This window comes from Chaetura pelagica, unplaced genomic scaffold, assembly GCF_000747805.2.
Source record: "Chaetura pelagica isolate M959 unplaced genomic scaffold, ChaPel_1.0 scaffold153, whole genome shotgun sequence".
Classification (NCBI taxonomy): domain Eukaryota; kingdom Metazoa; phylum Chordata; class Aves; order Apodiformes; family Apodidae; genus Chaetura; species Chaetura pelagica.
The window spans coordinates 3,436,955-3,455,655 of NW_009952707.1; the positions used below are offsets into that span (position 1 = coordinate 3,436,955).

General features: G+C 36.4%; 1 protein-coding gene across 1 annotated transcript; it reads right to left on the reverse strand.

Annotated features, from left to right (window-relative positions):
- Positions 1 to 925: 925 nt before the first annotated feature.
- COPB1 (coatomer protein complex, subunit beta 1) lies at positions 926 to 18,307 on the reverse strand. Its single transcript, XM_009994259.1, has 21 exons — positions 18,157 to 18,307; positions 17,239 to 17,468; positions 16,300 to 16,469; positions 15,587 to 15,701; positions 14,977 to 15,069; positions 14,316 to 14,453; positions 13,198 to 13,317; positions 12,648 to 12,755; positions 12,401 to 12,547; positions 11,361 to 11,506; positions 10,274 to 10,370; positions 9,564 to 9,724; positions 8,790 to 8,910; positions 8,233 to 8,460; positions 7,876 to 8,055; positions 6,839 to 6,983; positions 5,262 to 5,381; positions 4,618 to 4,763; positions 3,266 to 3,355; positions 2,354 to 2,509; positions 926 to 1,253 (listed from the first exon to the last, which is right to left on the reverse strand). The coding sequence occupies exons 1-21, from the start codon at positions 18,245 to 18,247 to the stop codon at positions 1,194 to 1,196; spliced, it is 2,862 nt and encodes a 953-aa protein (XP_009992561.1). The 5' UTR covers positions 18,248 to 18,307; the 3' UTR covers positions 926 to 1,193.
- Between the last annotated feature and the right edge of the window lie 394 nt (positions 18,308 to 18,701).

Genomic DNA, 18,701 nt, shown 5'->3' on the forward strand with positions numbered 1-18,701 from the left:
TGCTCCTTCCTGTGCTTACTCATAGTGGGAAAATAGGTATTTTCATCACTGATGCCTTAAACATTTTGGGAATCAGCTACTTAGGATAGTAACTCGGTCCTGTCCCACTGGAGCAGGACACATCTGTTCAGCTTCAGCACCAAGACTTTCTGCCAACTGAAAGAGTACTCTTGGCTCTGGGGACATTTCTGTCAAATTAATTGCTTGCAACAATTTAACAAGTTCACAATTAATGCTTAACAGATTCAGCTAAAGGTACTGTCAATCTAATGGTAATATGTTTTAATCTACTGCTAATTTGCCTAACATTTAGTAGCCAAATGGTGTTAACTCACTTCCAGTCTGACCTGACCTTCACTCACCATTCTTCCTTTTCTGCAATTCCTCAGCTTGGTTCAATCCTTCCTTCCTGAGCTTACACATGTGGCTAATGGTTGCACTCACTGAAAATACTGCATATGCTGCTATGGCTTGAATATTGCCCTTGGCTGTCTTGTCTGTATTAACTGCAAAAGAAGATCACCACCAGCAATGCTTCGTTACTCACGATAACGTTGTTAGAAAAACGTTTCAGAAACAAAGTTTGAGGTTCTGCTAGCTGGAAAGAACTACATTTTGACAATCTCTTCTGTTATTACAAGCTTGTCTGTGCCAAGTGATTACAGTATTAAACCAACCATTCAGAACATAGAGCCTTTGATTTAGCTGTTGCATATATATGTGTATGTATATGTACATATTCTCTTAGGAACATCAGAGTATTTTAAAAGTCATGTTCATACATTCACACAATTCAGGCCTAGGCATTATTGTAAACACTTATGTTACTAAGTACTCCCACTTTCTTAAGGTATCAAAACACCCCCACCAGATATTCAATACTGATCTAATAATACAGAGTGTGTAATTTACAGACAAAACAGTACTGGCATAATTTGTTTATTGTACTGTGAGCATCAGTATATTAGAGACAAAGAAAACATGACTTCCAGGACAAAGAAAAAACCTGGATATTTAAAATTTTGCTCAGTATCAATCATGGAGAATCTATAAATTATCTGCTGGAATGTTTTCAGCTCAAAAGCTCGGCTTCTACAGTTACAGAACACTGAAGATTATAAGATGTTCTGGATCCCAAAAGCCACATACCTAAGGTTAAATTGTAAAAGACCTGAAAAGACATTAGGTAAAATTTATAAACTTGTTTTCTTCTGAGACAGATTGATCTTATCTCCAAGACTCAGGGCCATTCCCTGTAAGGATAAGAAAGAAGACACTCATGACACAAATATCAAAATAACTTTATCTATATTAAAATGGAAATTTCATATATAGAAATCTACAAAGTCAGTGGCATGGAAATGTAATTATTGCAAACTGTTAATTTATTGAAATACATTATAGTGTACACCTTCTTGACACTAGGTAAAGGCTAGATGTACATATATTGTTGAAATAATGAAACTTAGCTTTGAGCTAGCAACTGCTAAATCTGTTACCAACAGTAAAAGGCAGGAAACTAAGAAAAAAAAAAATGCTTTTTGACCTCCCACCATTTGAAAGTATACTGCCACTAAAGAAATTAAAGTGTCAGCCCAGTTACTGAAATTCTGCTGTTGAAATCTTTACAATGACATCACATAAGCTAAATGGTTTTGTGATTAATGTGAAAATTCTCAGGCAGTCCTTTATTGCACACTGTTTAAAATACTTCTATTGGCACACTAGCTGTTCTGTTTATTAAACAGTTCCAAATTTTGTACTTCTTTTAGTCAGAGGGTAGAAGTTCTAAAATCCAAAGCAGTCATAGCATGGTTCTACTGAAAGTCTTTGGGTTTTCTTTTGTTGTTGTCTAAAAAGAACCAGTGAAAAGCAATTACATGCATAAAACTTCCTTGCTGTATGAATTTGAAATGTGTAATTAAGTAGGAAACAGATCATGGAACCTTGGGGAGCTTTTGCTCTTTATTTAAAACAAATCAAGTATACTATCCTACTTGCAGGCCCAAAGGCCTATTTTATGGTAACACACTGGGACAGATGATGTGAAATGTGGTTTTAGGGTATGATTACATCTAACTTAAAAAGCCATTTTTTCCTCACAAAATGCATAAAAGATAGTTTTTTTTAAAACTAAGGTTGAAGTTTCTATAATCATCTTCTCTAAAAACGTTCCCATTTACCTAATACTAGAAACTAACTGTTCTGGTTTGAAATGCTGATGAATTGCTGAACCCGAGTCAAACTGTGACAATAACTAACATCCGAAAATTCACACTTTTTTTTAAAGCATTCAGTACATTTTTTAAAAAAGGACAAGGAGAAACAGTGCTCTGAACAGAAGCTGCATTACCTGACTCTTTGCACGGATCCGTATGTGGCCAGTGACAGGTGCCTCTGGGCCAAGATGAATTGGCTTTTCAATGCTGACATTTGCAAGTGCATCTTCCCCAAATATGGAACGTGCATAAAGATTGGCTGCCATAAAGCCACAATAACCAGAAAGCGCCTAGAAAAAAGCACATTTGAACATCTTAGAAAGGCCAAACTACTTTAAATACATTTAAATTCATCCTATGCAAAGCTAGGCATGTATCAGTATTTAAGATTTAAACTTCTTTGCATAGAGTATTTTATAAATTCGAGAATCATGCAATGGGAAACACTGGTGGCCTTTTTCTAAAATTGGATTGAAAGATATGCAGTCTTCAATATTCATGAAAATAAGGTAGGAAGGCATTTTATTATCTGATTTAATGAACAGCAAAATGGTAAAGAAGCTAAATAGCAGCAATGGCTACTATACATATATTAGCTAACAGCTATTTTATACATAACAAAACCAAATAGCTACTGTGTGTGTGTATAAATATATATTTTGCCTTACAACAAAAAGGTTAAATTGGCAAAAGAAAGGTAAATTTTGACAGAGAAGGAAGGAACTGGAAGCTGCCTAAAAACTCCTGGTATAAAAAGATATTGTTCCATCAAATCTATACTACAGCTTAGCTACTACAAATTAAAACAGACATTGATTATCTAGCTGGACAAGAAACAAGTTAAAGTGATTAAGTGACACAGAATTTTGATAACGTTACCTTGCTTTTACTCATTTCAGAGCAGTTATTTAAAAGCTTTGAGGCATTTGCACTATTTCAAATTGGAAACAAGTGCCTCTAATAATATATATAACAAATGCTAAACAAATTAAACCAAGTATGCCAACTAAAAAGGGTGACTAAAAGTCTGCCAGCAAATAGCTCACCTTCTCCGGAGTCAGGCATTTCATATTGGTTGACTTCAGTATGTGCTGCAAGTATTCATTTAGATCAATGATATTGGTATTCACTGTAACCTTGCGAAGAAGAGGGAAAAAATGGCAATTACTTTAATTAATATCTCAGGCATTTCTGCAAGTAACTCTTCTTCAGGGCTCAGTAAAGAAGATTACTGCTACACTTCTCCTCTAGGAACACCACATCCAGTACTCTAGCTCCAAATCACGTTACATGGTGGCATCATACAAAGTCTTCACCTCCTGCCACCCACTTGTTAAAGGGTGAGAATTCCATGCTATGACTATGGTTTCTAAAATGTATCAGGTGAATATGATACTCTGCTGAACACCTAGACTCTCAGCAGCCAATGGCATACTTCTTGTCTGAATATAGCTGACACATTGTCAGCACAAAAAACAATGGTATCTAGTCAGAAAGCTTCCTTTAAGCAATGACAAAAATTACTCTCGTATTTCCCTTCTAGGAACAAAGTTCTCTGGGCTGTGTCAGCTTCCTCATATTGAGGATCGTCATTCTTGTTTAAATTGCTTTTTTACACATCTTTTAGGAGTAGTTTACAAATTGCTGAGTCTTCACATATTATACATAAAATTAGTTGTTTAAAAGCTGCCTTTGAGGGAAGTTAAACCCACTCTCAAGGGAAAGCATGTAAATACATGTTGCAAACAAGGCTACAGTTTGTGTAAAGTATGTCCCATTCTGGTTTAATGTTTCTATTAATCTCCTTTAATCCCTTTTTCAACTAACAGTTTGGGCATCTTCCTGTATTACCTGGATCTAACATTTTGTTGGTCTTACATAGCATTCATAACCACTCTGTATGCTACAGCTGTATTGCAAAGTAATAAATTATAAGATGCTCCTGCCTATGGTAGGGGGGATGGATCTTTAAAAGGTCCTTTACAACCCGAAACATTCTATGATTTAAAAAAAACTCCACAAACCAAAACAACAAAAAAACCCCCAGTGTAACTGAGAACTGGAGAGGGTAAGCAGTGGGACTAACCCTGCAGTCTCAGCACGTATTATACTTGTTGCTGGCTCACCTTCCAGTCAAAATACACAGCAATCACCATGCAACTTGGACACCTTCAGTATAGGGGGCAAGGCTGAATGCACATATCTCTTTTGTAAGAAAATACTAGTTACTGCAACACTAAGCTTGTGAAACAGGTAAGATAATAAGAGAATGAGTTACTTGAGGCCAACATCTAGTGCATATGTTGAATGAGGTTCATATCGTAAGATACAAGCTGATGTAGAAACAGAATTACACATCAATAAAAATGCCAAACAAAATACAAAAAAAAAAACTAACTTTGTTTTCCCACTCAAATTCTGCCCACATCTGTCTGAACTCTGCATCTGTACAAGAAGCAGGCTGGATGTAATCCATGATGTCAATGTGTATGTCACTGAGAACCACACAGTTCCTGTCGCTGGCTGCTCCAGAGACATCATACACTGCAATATAAAACACAAACCACATTGATGTTTAAAAAAAGTGAATTTTCACAGAATAAGAGTGCTCAGTTACCACCTGCCAGTTAATAACAGGCAACATTTTCTCAGTCTCACTGCTGACTTCTGTCCTCTTCAAGATCTTTAACCAGTTGCCACAGAACTTTGTGTTAAGTGTTGGCCTTTCAGGCAAAGCTACCTAACTCAATTCAAATTCAGAGACTTGGGTGCAAGTATCATGCTGACAATCATTCTAAACGTAGCATGCTCTACTATGATTTTAAGTGAAATCATTGCAAGTATGTAAGATTTAAGTAAAATCATAATTTTAAGTAAAAGGGACAGAAATATTTTTTTTTAAGAAACACAAAATATTCATATATTGTAGACCATTTAATTTCGTCTTCCAGCATGAAATGTTTTAATTATTTTTGTGCTCATTAAGCAGGTCAGAAATGCTAGACATTAATACTAATTTTGCATACTGAATTGTTTACTTACCAATATTACCAAAAATTATTCCATTTTCTGTTGAAGCGACTTTGACATTAGCTTTAATGTTTGCAAAATCATGTGGAGCAAGTGTCAGAGGAGATGGCTTTTCCACAAGTTTCAAGTCACCTGTGTAAAGAAATCGGGAGATGGAGATCAGGGAACATTAACAGTACACAATGAGTTCAGCTTTTGGAATAAAGTTTATTTTCTTGTCACTCAATTCTGAAGTCTACAGAGTTGCACTAAATACTACCATAAAGATATTAGTTGTTTGGTTGTTGTTGTTTGGTTTTTTTACAGTTTGCTACCTGCAAGACAAAATAATTTACATTACATAAAAAATTTCACTTAAATTTTTAGTTTATTTACCCAAACCCCAATGAAAACAAATGTAATAACCAATGTTTAGGTTGCAGAGTTTTTACCATTCACGAAATGGTTAATTCTACCTTGTGTTTAATCACTGACAACATAATACCAAATCCTAGTCAAGTGTCTAAAAATCAAAGTTCAACATCCAGTATTACATGCACTATTTATAAACAGGTCAAAGTATCACCTTGATTTTGAATGCAATTGCTCCCAGGAAAAAGTAAGAGATATATTTTCCCTAATGCTTTAGTAAGCAATTATAAAAGAATCAATCCCTAGCTCCATCAAACTGAGCAATTTAAGAACACAACCAGCAATAGCTCTACACACAAGAGTGATGAATGAAGTCAGTTTTTGTAATGTATCAGAAGACACCAACTGGGAAAATACAGAATTTTACTTTACTGAGCTGATAAATAGAAAATGACAACGTATTAAATAATATCTTAGTTTTATTAATCACCATCATTAGTCTGATCCGATAATTTGCAAAAGATCAGGAAGAAGGTTATTCACCTCCAGTCATATTTACATCAATTAAATGTCTATAACCTGCATTCTCCTAGTATGCTGTAAATTTATTTTAATTCCTGGCTGCCAAACCAGAAAACAACTACTAGGAAACTGGTCACTGTTCTTGGATGACCTGCTTCAGTTCCTCCTCTACACAAGCCAATGAAGCCTCAGCATTGTTCAAAGTCTGGTTCAGCTGTAGGCACAGGGAATGGTTTCAGCTGAGTAAATGCAGTATTTAAGTACTTTTGATTGAGTGCTAGAACCATGTAGGGCAGATGGCTTTCTATTGCCTGACATTTCCTTCATATCAGTTTGGATTTTGTCCTCTTTCACTATGCAAAGAGTACAATAGGGAATAAGTATATATATAAAAAGACCTCTTCATATTTCAGAAGAAAGGAGGAGAGGAAGTGGAATGCTATTTTTCTAGGGAAAAAAGCATGAAAAAGTTAAAAATCTGACTACTGTTTACATCATCAGACAGTATTATCAAAGTCAGTAAATACAAGCCTTCCACTTTTTGGAAGAAAAAAAAGCATTTTCAGGCATTAATAAACATCCTGTCAAAATGGCAACTTGCTAGCACAAATCTGCAAGAAATAAGAAGTGTTTCAGAAACTCCTTACAACTCGGTGCCCATGCCCAGTACCTCACTGCTGCCCAACAGTTGCTTTGTTTCCCCCAGTACTCCTTACCTAGTGTGGCTAGTTCCAGAGTGCAGTTCTGCAGAGTGTCACTGGTCTGGTTGACCACAAGCACATCCAGCACAATGTCATACTGATTGACATGGACATAGGCTTCTGCATAAACAGGGTCTGAGAAACCTGTCAGTTGAGTAACCTGTGAAAGAAAAGAGTTCAAGGTATTCCTGCTCTCTTAAACCAGTTTAAAACACGGAATTCTGTCAAACAATGTTAGAAGTTAAGAATAAAGTACAATTCAATTCACTGCTCTTTAATATGAGCCTCCAAATCAAGCAGGTGTGCAAAGAGCTTTTAATTCCATAGAACTAACTTACTAGTAAGAAAAAAAGAATTTGGAAAAAACACTATGAACAATCATCACAAGTTTTGTCTAGAAAATAGTACTTAGAGAAGTTACAATGCTTAGAAAATTTAAAGTTCATGCGTAAATCTTCCAAAATAAACAGATGTCACCAGTTTATAGCTTTTATAGTTTATTACACATACAAATAAATTTAACTCCATCCTTCCTTGACATGTCCTTTTGCATCCACACTACAATTATAAACCTTTCCAGATGAAATGTATTCTGAACTCTGAATGTTTCAGAATGTATTTTGAAATCATGTAAGTTCCTAAAATATGGACTGTAATGCCATTTATTCTCAAAAAGATCAGCAAGACAAAGAAATACTGGTTTTAAAATGAAAAGGTAACTTTGAACAGTAAAAAGAATTCATCAAGGTTATTATGGAATAAAAGTCTGTTTTTTTTAACCCTAACTAACTTATTGAATCAAGAGATTTCTTTTCTTTGTATCTTCTCTGCCCTCTCCAAGTCTCCTTATTCTTGCCCTCCCATGTGAAGAAGGTAACAACTTTAGACACAAGGGCTTTTATCTTTCTCCTGATCCTAATCAGAAGATACCTGAGTCATTCCAATCAACCAGCATAGCCTGGCTCATCAGTTCCAGCCTGCAATTCCCAAAGCTGATCCTGTGTGTAAGCAGCACACACTGTGTAAAACTGAAACACTGACTATCACATTACCTTATTAAGTTTGGATGCAAGAGGATCAGCAGCCTCTTTCCTCTGTGTGTTTCCCATTGCTGCAAGAAGGCTAAGCTGAAACTGGTCTTCTTTTGAGCTCATTTCATTTTTCGCAGTCAGCTGCATGAAGGAAATGGGATCATCTGGCTGAACCGTCACATTCCTCTTCTCAGATTCCTTCTGCAGGAAGAGAAATATTCAAGAATTCATTATGAATTCCACTCCTTAGAGCAGAGCCACTATCAAATAATGGCTGACTTACACACAGTCAAATGATGACATTTCTGGGACTTGTTTGGATGTGAGCATCCATTAAAAGAAGTAAGCGTTTATGGTTATACACTTGTAGTAGCTCACCTTCTGGGAAAGCTTCTCCTCTTCGAGCTTGGCTGACAGCATATGAGAGAGGGACCGTCTGCATTCTTTGTTGAAAATATCATTCATGAGAGGAGAACATTCTGACAAAACTTTCAGACACAAGGAAATACGATCCACATCATCATCTGTAATTGGTTTCTTCGGAAGAGAGGACTTTCCCAAATGCAGAATAGTGGCCATCAGCAGCATAGCTTCAGAAATGAAGGACTGAGAAGCAGGACAAAGTAAAGAGAATTGAAGGAGGTTACTGCATTCCACACAGCTTTACAGAAATGTCTATTTTTGACTTACAAAAACATACACATTAATCTGTTCAGAAATTTCATTATTTGGTTACTTATTATTGTCTAGAAACCAAGACTGTCTAGATAGAGTGGCTGGAAAGCAGTAGGTCCTGTTTGTGGCCCAAATTATCATTATTACCCAATCTTGTAACTGGCACTTCATTTTGGACTTAACCCATTCTGGATCTGTTTAAAAGAGGCAACAACCAGTTATTCTTTGTAACTACAGTGAAAATACAGTAGGTGACTTACATTTTGCTTCTTCTTTTCCTGAACTAGTGACACATATCGTAAAGCAATTTTAGTTAAAGTTGTAGCAAGAGAAGCTGCAACAAAGAAATCTCCATCAAGCAGGAATCCTCGTAATGGAGGTCTGCAAAGACAAATGATAATCAGAAAACCAGTTTTGGACAACACTCTTTAGCCTACTTATTTTCATATGTTGACATTCATACTGTACAAACAAAGCAAGCCTGACAGATCTCAGAAGTCTTTTTTTTCCTCCCTCCAAAAGCAATTTTCCAGATATAGAGACGTTCACAAGTCACACAGACATTTCCGCACAGAAGTGAAGTGGAAAGTGTAAGGGCTAATAATTTCATTATAGCTCTAGGATGATACCTAGTCAAAATGCAGTAACTAAGGAAATATAAAAATTGTTCTAGCTACCAAGGAAATAAACTATAACAAGTGATAAACAGTGCAAGATGATAAAGGAAAAAAAATGTTTAATCTAAAGGCAACACATTACTTAATTAATTAAAATTGTGAGGAGTCTTATGTATGCATTGTAAAGAATCAAGTAGAATTTAGGAAACAATAATTAATAATGTCCTATTTGATATGCAGTAAGCTTTGACTACAAACTCAAAGCAATTGGGCAACTTCCTATCAGATACCATCTACTTGGAATAATCCTTTAAGACAGGGCACTACCTCAACCACTAAACTCTGTATGAGAGAGAATACCATTAAAAAAAAATAAATAACCTAGTCACTCCTGGCCTAATATGAAATCTCAGATACCTGTCTTCCTCCTTCTTGGCAGGTCGGGAACTACTGAGAGCACTCTGTGTTGCATAAGTGCCCATCTCTGTCACCAATTTTTGAGCAGGGCCCACAGACACCTCTTCTTCAGGTTTTAGCTCACCAGCTTCTTTCTTGATTTCTGATTCTACTATTGGGATCTAGAAACAAACAGGAAAACCACTGTTAAAATTAATACTAAAAGGATACTTCTTTCTATAGAAGTTTTTAATTAACATTATCTGCATTAAGGTTTTTATAAGCAAAAGATCAGTTAACATGCAACAGCTTTGAGAGAATTTGAGGACACATACATATGTTCAAATACATCCAGAAGTCTCCTACCAATGCAAAAAGCTCACACTGTACAGATTGTTTTACAACAACCCAGACTTAAGGCACTCTTCATTTGCTAGTGGATATAATTAAAACATATTTCAAAGCTGCCATAATTTTCTGAAATAAGCATTTCTCAATTAACAACTATCATTTATTCTCAGTCTACGCTGGCTTCAGGTATGCTACTTAAAAAGAATAACAAATGCAAAACCCTAACTAGTTTTTACTTTAGATTTCTTGTGCATATTATATGTCACAAGTGCTCAAAGCCTTGTTGCATCTTACCTGGTTTTAAGAAATGTATCTTTTTTTTAGAAAAAACACTGCATAACAGTAAGTAACACAGAGATGGCCTAAAGAAGTAAACACACCTCTCCAAGTGATCTGCGAACTTCCGTCATTACGCTTTGTATATCTTCCTTTGTGCTGCAATATTCTCCAAGGATCCATAAAGCTCCTCGATAAATCCTAGACAAAACCAGTAACTTAAGTCATCGCTTTACGATATACTCCAACAAGCATCAAGGGAAGTGATTTATGGTCAGGTGGTAAAGACCAATCTTGATAAATTCAACAGCACATGCCTGACAGAAAGCAAGTTTGATCAAGAACGATCATCCTTTCAGCCTTAGTAAACTAATGAACACATTTATCAGATGAGATATATTCTTTGGTACAAATTTATTCCCATCTGTGTTACTCTTGATATTCACAAAATTAAATTTCATTATTATCATAATCCTGTATGTGAATAAAGTCAGCTCTTTCCAGTTAAGTGAGACAACCTAACTCTTCCTTCATACAGCAGAAAAATCAAAAACAAGAATGTGAATAAAGATCAAAGAAAAAATAGCAAAGATTGAAAGGTTTTTTTCCCCACTTAATGAAATGGTGATAGAGGTAGGATTCAGTTTCCTGTGCACTGGAAGAATGGTAGAGTAGTGCCTTGATACACAGAAGTTCTCATACGACTTAACTTTTGCAGATCCATCAGAAAAATCAAGTTTTTAGAACCCTGAAAGGTATCCAAGAAGCTTAATGGATTGAAAAGCCTAGTCTATGTTAGACTGCATTTTCTAATAAATGTACAGTATTTCCAGCTGCCTACACATGCAAATTCCTGCTACAATAATCCTTTACCAACCGTTTAATAAAATATAAAACTTCAGAGTTGGCTTTCATCAACAATGCTACCTCCTAGCAAGTGGAAATACTATTATCAATTGCATCATAAAAACTAAATTTTAATTTACTTTCTTCATTCAGTGCAACAAGTACCCACTTGTACCAGTGGGCAATAAGGAAGCTGTTTAGAGGTAGCATCTACCTTTAAAATATCTCATTATTCTTGTGTGTGGGTTGCAAGGATTTTGGTACATACTGCATTACAATACATATTCAATGCAAATGAACTACGGGGTAGCCCAGTGTCTGTCTGATACCACATTTTGGACTCACTTGACAGATTTAATAGCATGAAAGACTTCAAGCATCTTCTCAACAATGAGAGGTCTGAGGTTATCAAATCGCTGGATCGCTTCCCGCACAAACTCCAAGACATCAGCAGCTGCAGCTTCATTATTATCACTAAGGAACTCCATCAGCTAGCATGGAAGAGTGAATATGAGCACAAAGAGCAGCACAGCTAAGCCTATACAATAGCATTTTCCTTCTACATTCAGAAAAATTATCTGCATGTGTATCTCCCATTATACAAAGCTGAAGTCAAACAAACTTCAGTATATTCCAATCAATTACCTATTATCATAATCCCAAAACTGTTTCTCTAATGATAGAAATTACTGCACTTTTAAGTAAAGGTACCCTCAGCTCATGTTCTTCAAAAATATTTTAAAATAAAGTCTCAGAAGACAAATAACTACAGCATCACAAGTCCTTTATGTTTAGTTCTGGGCCCCTCACTTCAAGAAAGATAGTGAGGTGCTGGAGCAGAGGAGAGCAACAAGGCTGGTGAAGGGACTAGAGGGAAAGTCTTACAAGGAAAGGCTGAGGGAGCTGGGGTTGTTTAGCCTGGAGGAGATTTTATCTCTACAACTCTACTCTCTACAACTGCCTGAAGGGAGCCTATAGTCAGGCAGGGGCCAGGCTCTTCTCCCAGGCAACTAGTGACAGGACGAGAGGGCGTGGCCTGAAGCTGTGCCAGTGATGGTTTAGGTTGGATATTAGGAAGCACTTCCTCATGGAAAGGGTGATTAGACATTGGAACGGACTTCCCAGGGAAGCGGTGGAGTCACCATCCCTGGAGATGTTTAAGGAAAGACTGGATGTGGCACTTAGTGCCATGGACTAGCTGATGTGGTGGCGTTAGGTCATAGGTCGGACTTGATGATCTCAGAGGTCTTTTCCAGCCTCAATAATTCTGTAATTATGTGATTTGTGTGAAGCCACTATTAGAAATACCTCAGCTTCAGTTATGTTCTAGCTATAACCAAAACCTGGAGAATATTAAATGACAATATAATTAAACATTTGCATACCACTGGAATAACATTTGCAGCCATATCTGGGAACCGAACACTACAGGAATGCAATGTACGAACAAGCAGCTGCCTGTACTTGTCTGTATCCTCATGCTCTGTCACATTATTAGTTTTAATCACTTCCTTCTTCAGAACAATCACAAGCTGCAGAAAAGAGCAAATAAAATTGAAGAAAGTCCCACATTTTTCAAAGGAAAAAAAACAACATAAAAATGTAACAAACCAAAAATAATACATGTTTTACCTCCTCCACATTTCTTGAAGAGACAAGATCCAGAGCTAGTTGAAGGGTTTTTTTGCGCACTTCAAGATCTGGGGTACTCAACACTCTGAGGATGTCCATGACTAGATCCTGAAACAATAACAAAATGACTACTTTGTTGCTTTAAATTACTTCCTTTTCATATAATTCTAATTTTCAGTCCTCAATGATTTGCAGATTTTCTGGATACATAACATACTAACTAATGACAAACAACCAAGATATCCCAGACATCAGGAACTTCACAGTGTTCATTTAATAGATTCTAGATCTACATAAAACTCTACCATGTAAGCTACATCATCAAAACTTAAATCAAGACAGCATTTGCCATTGTTAATTTTTCCACAGACAATAAAAGCAGCAAGTCATAAACATAAAAAGTCCATCAAACACGTTTTTCCAAAAAAAAATAATAAATAATCAAGATTTAAACTTCAGAAGTTCAGTTTTCCATACATCCCAAGACTAAAGTTTTATTTAGGAAAAAAAGCCTTCAATAAGCTTTCAGGGAAGGAGAGAGCTCACATACCTGTAGCACACGTTCATGGGAGGGATGCTCCTTTAATTCAATCAACCGATCCAAAACAATCAATTTCACGTTATTATCACTTTCTTTAATAATCAAATCTATGTAGCACTGGGCAGCTGCCTGAAATTAAAAGGATCAAAAACATTTTTTAAGTAATGAAGAAGAGAAACTGGCAAATTTCTGCAAGAAATTCAGGAAAAGACACCTTCTACATTACTGCTAAAGCAAATACTCAAAAGAGCTGGCACAGAAATGAACCTGATAACAGTCTTTAAAACTTACTAGTCTACTGTAAACATCAGTTCCACTACCATGTTACAAAAATTGCACAGGAAGGCTCACAATGGCATCAGTTCACAATACACAGGATTGAGTTCAAATTCAAAGAATGTCATAATGAGATAAATTTCCTGGCAAGCTTTGGGTCAGCTCTGTACAGAATAGGGCATGAGAGCCAATTTTAAATTGGTGCCAGTTAGCTTATATATGTATGGTTTTAATGATAGCTTCTATGAACAATATTCCTATTTTAAAAATTAATACACTGAAGCAAGAATGGTGGAATTAATAATCTTCCTGATCTTTTGAAACTACTATTTCAATGCCTTAAATCCAGACTTGCATATTCCATTTTAAAAATTTCTATACAAGTTCAAGATTTCTGTGTGAACTTAAATCATTAGCTGTACAAACATAGATATAGGAACCCAAGGTCAATTAGCAATCAATGTAAATTATCAGTGCCTTACGTTTCCACCCTAGTCTGAAAATAGTAATATTAACGAGTAAAGAAAGTCATTCAATCTCTGCAAATCTTCAGCTTTAGTCTGCTTTGCCAAGTATGCCAAGAAGATTGCAGGTTGGTACTGACTATTGTTGAACAGATTGCACAGTATTCAGGCTTGTCCCCTACCATAGTGATAGGTGTGCAAAATAAAGTCTCAGTCTTTTTTTGTGCACAAAAAAATTTAAGAAATATTTTAATACAGTGTTTCACATATGAAGCAACCCATATTACTAAAGCCTTCTCTTTTTCAAAGTATTGACATACGGAGCACTCAGTATTCATTCCAGTGCACTAAAAGCTACCAAAACATCTGAAAGCTTCCCTTTTATACCTTGATTGCTGTTGGTGCACTGGAGAGTGTAACTAGAGTACCTGCAGCTTCATACTTCACTGCAGGACTCGATGATTGCAGCAAGTTGTAGATGCAGCGAATAAAGCGAGCTCTCTCAGAGGGATTCGCATGACAGACCTAGATGAGGAGAAAAATCTGTGGATGGCAGATACAGGCAAAAAAACCCCAACAATTGTATAGTGTAACTGCTCATATGGAGAAAATTTAACAAAAGGTGACAGCCCTTTCTGGGGATAAGACATGTCACAGTTGTAATAATCTAATTACAGAAGCTATTTAAAAGCCATTATTGACAATTCTATGCGACGCTACAACGTCTTAAATCTCAAGATGAGAAGGAAAGGCATGGCCTCTAATTAGGTTCTGGAACACATGTCCTGCTCAGGTCCACGAAGAACAGTTTGACAATACACAGGTCCACAGCAGAGCAAATCAGGTGAGACATTGCTCTATTCAGTGCACACTTGAGCAGCTCATTGTTTCAAGAGACAAATCTTACTAAGCTCTACTAAATAATGACATATTCCTGACATGGACTAAACACTAGCTATAATGCCTTTTCCAGCAGCATTTTAAAGATTAGTCTAATATAATCCCAACATGTACATTTATTTTAAATGCAACACAACTTCCCTTTTACCTTATAAATTAGTTCAACAATAACCAACTGCAGGATGTCACCAAATGTCTGGACTTGGTCAATACAGGTACTCAGATAATCCAAAGCTCGATCCTATACAAATAAAACAAGGTACTTTAAATTATTCTGAGTTTGCTCACTCAGCTACATTTTAAATCTAAATACATTTTAAAAATCAAAACACAGAACAGCATATTTAAAACAATTTATGAAAACACTATACATCTGAAGAGCAAATTAATCCATTCTGCCTACAGAAAGCAAAAACAGAGACAAAACTAATCAAGCACAAGAGGCAACTGACTGTAGAGCAAATAATCCAAAATGCTAAACAGAAATGTTCATTTCTTTCTCATGTGACTACAAAAGCTATAAAATGGTAGGTAATGGAACACTCATTAATCTGGTTAAGCTCACTTGGCAAACCTAAAATGAAAAACAGCACTAAAGACAGATTTTAACTTCTTCAGTTACCCACAAACGGGTTAACGTTGCCATGTAAGGTTTTTTGTTATTATAAACAGTTTATACTATCAACAAACTACTAGCTAGTTACCTATCACATTTACAAGTATTTAAAATGAGCAAGTTTGAAGACAAGTATCCTTACCTGATCTGCATGAATTAGCATCATAAATGCATTTCTTTTGCAGCTTGCATCCTTCTCATTCACCAAGAAGTCATGGATCAATTCAGGAGCATCAGGTATAAGATGCTCAAAATTTCTTTAGAAAAAAAATAAGAACCTTAGAATCTAGGGGTTAAGTGCATATCTTAAAGACCAGCATTTCCAAAAATTCCAAAAATGTAAAAGAATGATACATTGCTTCTGTGTAGCTATTTGAAACTGAAAAGACTCAAGGAGCTTTAAAAGTTATCGTGACAGCTAAGACATTACCCCATCAGTTATTTCACTTTAATAGTAACTTTCAGCCACACATTTCAGGTAACAACTACAAAAATTTTTAGTACATGAAGAATATCTCACTTCAAATATATGCGTACTCCTGCAGGGCTTTTTCTATATTTATGGTTGCAGACAATGATTACTATTAATAACATTTAGATGATTAAGAAGGCTAGACAAATGAACCAGCAATACAAAGACCTCAGCCATACTTGAGAAAGTAGCAGCAGTACCTTTTGCTTTTCCAAAGAAGTCCATTAGATATGAGGATAAAAAGCAAGCAAACAAACCAGCCAACCCCCAAACACTACAACAGTGACGGATATATATTTAAGACACCTCAAAAAACTATTCAGATCACTAAAGCTAGCCTTAGTCTCCTGCATCCACAACACTGAATGGTTTCTGGCATTTACCTATAAATGGTGTAAATGGCAAGAACAGCATTTCTGCGCACGTAGCTGTGACGATGCTCCAGGCAGGCCCGGATGGCTGGCATCAAGGGCTCCAACAGTTCTGCTTCTTTCAGCTTACAGAGGAAACGGAGAGTTGAGCCTCGGATAAATTCATTGGGGTGCTGAAGATCCTAAAATCAACAAGAAACATATTTGAAATGCCACACTCTTCTACCTAATTGTTAAGCTCAGATGAATGCACTTGCCAGCCTTTTCCCACACTCAGCTTTCCCATGGCACAAGTTCACAATGTCCAAGACACCTCCCTATCTTCTCATGAAATACCTACTTAAAACACTGCTGTCTTGCAGTATTTGAAAATGTGTATTGCTGTGTAGTAAAACTTAGAAAGCCTGGTGTGTGTATGTGTGTGTGTGTGGGGTTAGTTCTGCATTGTATTTCCTTTGATTACTAGGGCTGTGAAAGCTCAGCCTGCAGGAATTCCTGCACGCTGGATACTACCCTCTAGTGTATATTAGTTCATCTGCTTTTGACCCATTCCCAAGAAAGTTGAAGGATGTCATTATCTTTGTGAAGGAGTGTCCCAAACACACCATGAAGAAGCCATTCAAAAAACAGCATCCTTTTATAACTCACAGCCTGTCCCAAGACACTATGACGATGGTAACTACGTTACCCCTCACCTCTGAGATTCAGCAACTCGGAAACAAAAAGCACTACATTTTGGTTAAGTCTTAATAGTACAAGAACATATAAAAACTCCTCGGTAGTAGGTCTCTTTATTATCTACAGTTATCCAGCTCTGAAGTACTAAGACATAATGGTCAGGAAGAAAACAATGAGCATAAGCCATTTTTATATTTATTAAGTAACACAAAATTCCATACTTTTCTATAAAGATCTAATACAGGAACATAAGCAAGGAAATGAGTGGGCTACCTTTCTGTATGCATCGCACACAAGGATCATTTCCTGCAGAAGCCTGCCATCTGGAGTGGTCTTTGGCACGATCTCCCAAAAGACAAGCAGCAGCTTTTTGATGGTGTGATCTTGGAGAGGCAGTACAAAGCGTATAATGGTCATCAGAAGCCCAGGGAGTTTTTCACCATTCAGAATCATGATGATTACTTTCTTCAAGGCCTCTGTCTTCAACTTGACATCTCCTTTTTCTAGAGGGGGAGGAAATGAAATCAGGAAGGCTGACATTAATGGGAATTCTGCTCTTCAGTGTCAGAAGACACAAACCCCCTCTGAAGGAATGCAATACAGCATACCAATAAAATTTACACCCTTATTTCTACTGAAAGGATAAAGAAGAAGCAAAAGATATTTAAAGGATAAGCATGAACTTCAGACTTACTGGAATTAACAGAGTTCAACACATTTCATGACTATTTAAATGCTTCAATGTAAACAGCCTTTTATACCAGGATACTGCAAGGCATTCTGATGCCATACATAAACTAAATACTAATACTGCCATCTCTGCCAGCAAAATACAGCAGTGCACTGAACAAGTGATAAGACAACTTGTTGCTTATCACTGAATTCCTTAAAGCTGCCTGAGCCCAAACAGGTATTACATCAAACAGAACAACAGGAAAATAATTCAAAACTCTGCACAGCCTGGGGAGAAAAAAGAGAAATAAACAAAACACAAATACAATGAAGTTTCTCAAAACACATCAAACAGAGAGGAATGTGCAAATTTCAAAAAACCAAGAGAATAAATAAACAGCAAATTGACTTGTCTGAGTTTATAAAAAGTAAATAAAATTCTAAGAAAGGCCCAGTGAGAGAACTGGAGAATAGTTTGGGTAAGATAAATTATCCTTCAAATCATTGTCCATTACTTGCCTAGGTCATTTTTCAAGCTGATTTCAGAAGGTGGTTCTGAATCCATTGGAACATTGATCAAGGTGTAACACACGTTCTCTGCAGCTGTCATGGTTCTTGGGTACAAGTCTTCCCAGTAGAAGAATTATTATGACACAAATATCAGACAACCTAAAAAGCAAGAAACAAAGCCATCAAAAAGTTAAGATATTTTATTAGTACACAATATAAAACTGTTCCCTAAACTGACTTAATGATTTGAAGGGATTGCTGGTTTTTTTGAGAAGCCACATTCAAAAGCCTTCTCAAATTTCTGTTACTCTAAAATAATTCTGTTAGTATCAAAAAATGAAAGCTGAAATTTCCCAAAGACAAAAAAAAATAATAAAAAAATGAAAGAAATCTTTCCAATACTTAGGCACAGTCAGAGACACCAGAAGTGTACAGGTACCTGCCTGCAGCCGAATGACTGCAGCAGCTTTTCCCTCATCTACTCAACCACCCAGTCCCCACTATATATTCCCACCACCTTCCCTGCACTCCTGTGCCCCTCTCCAGGTAAACTG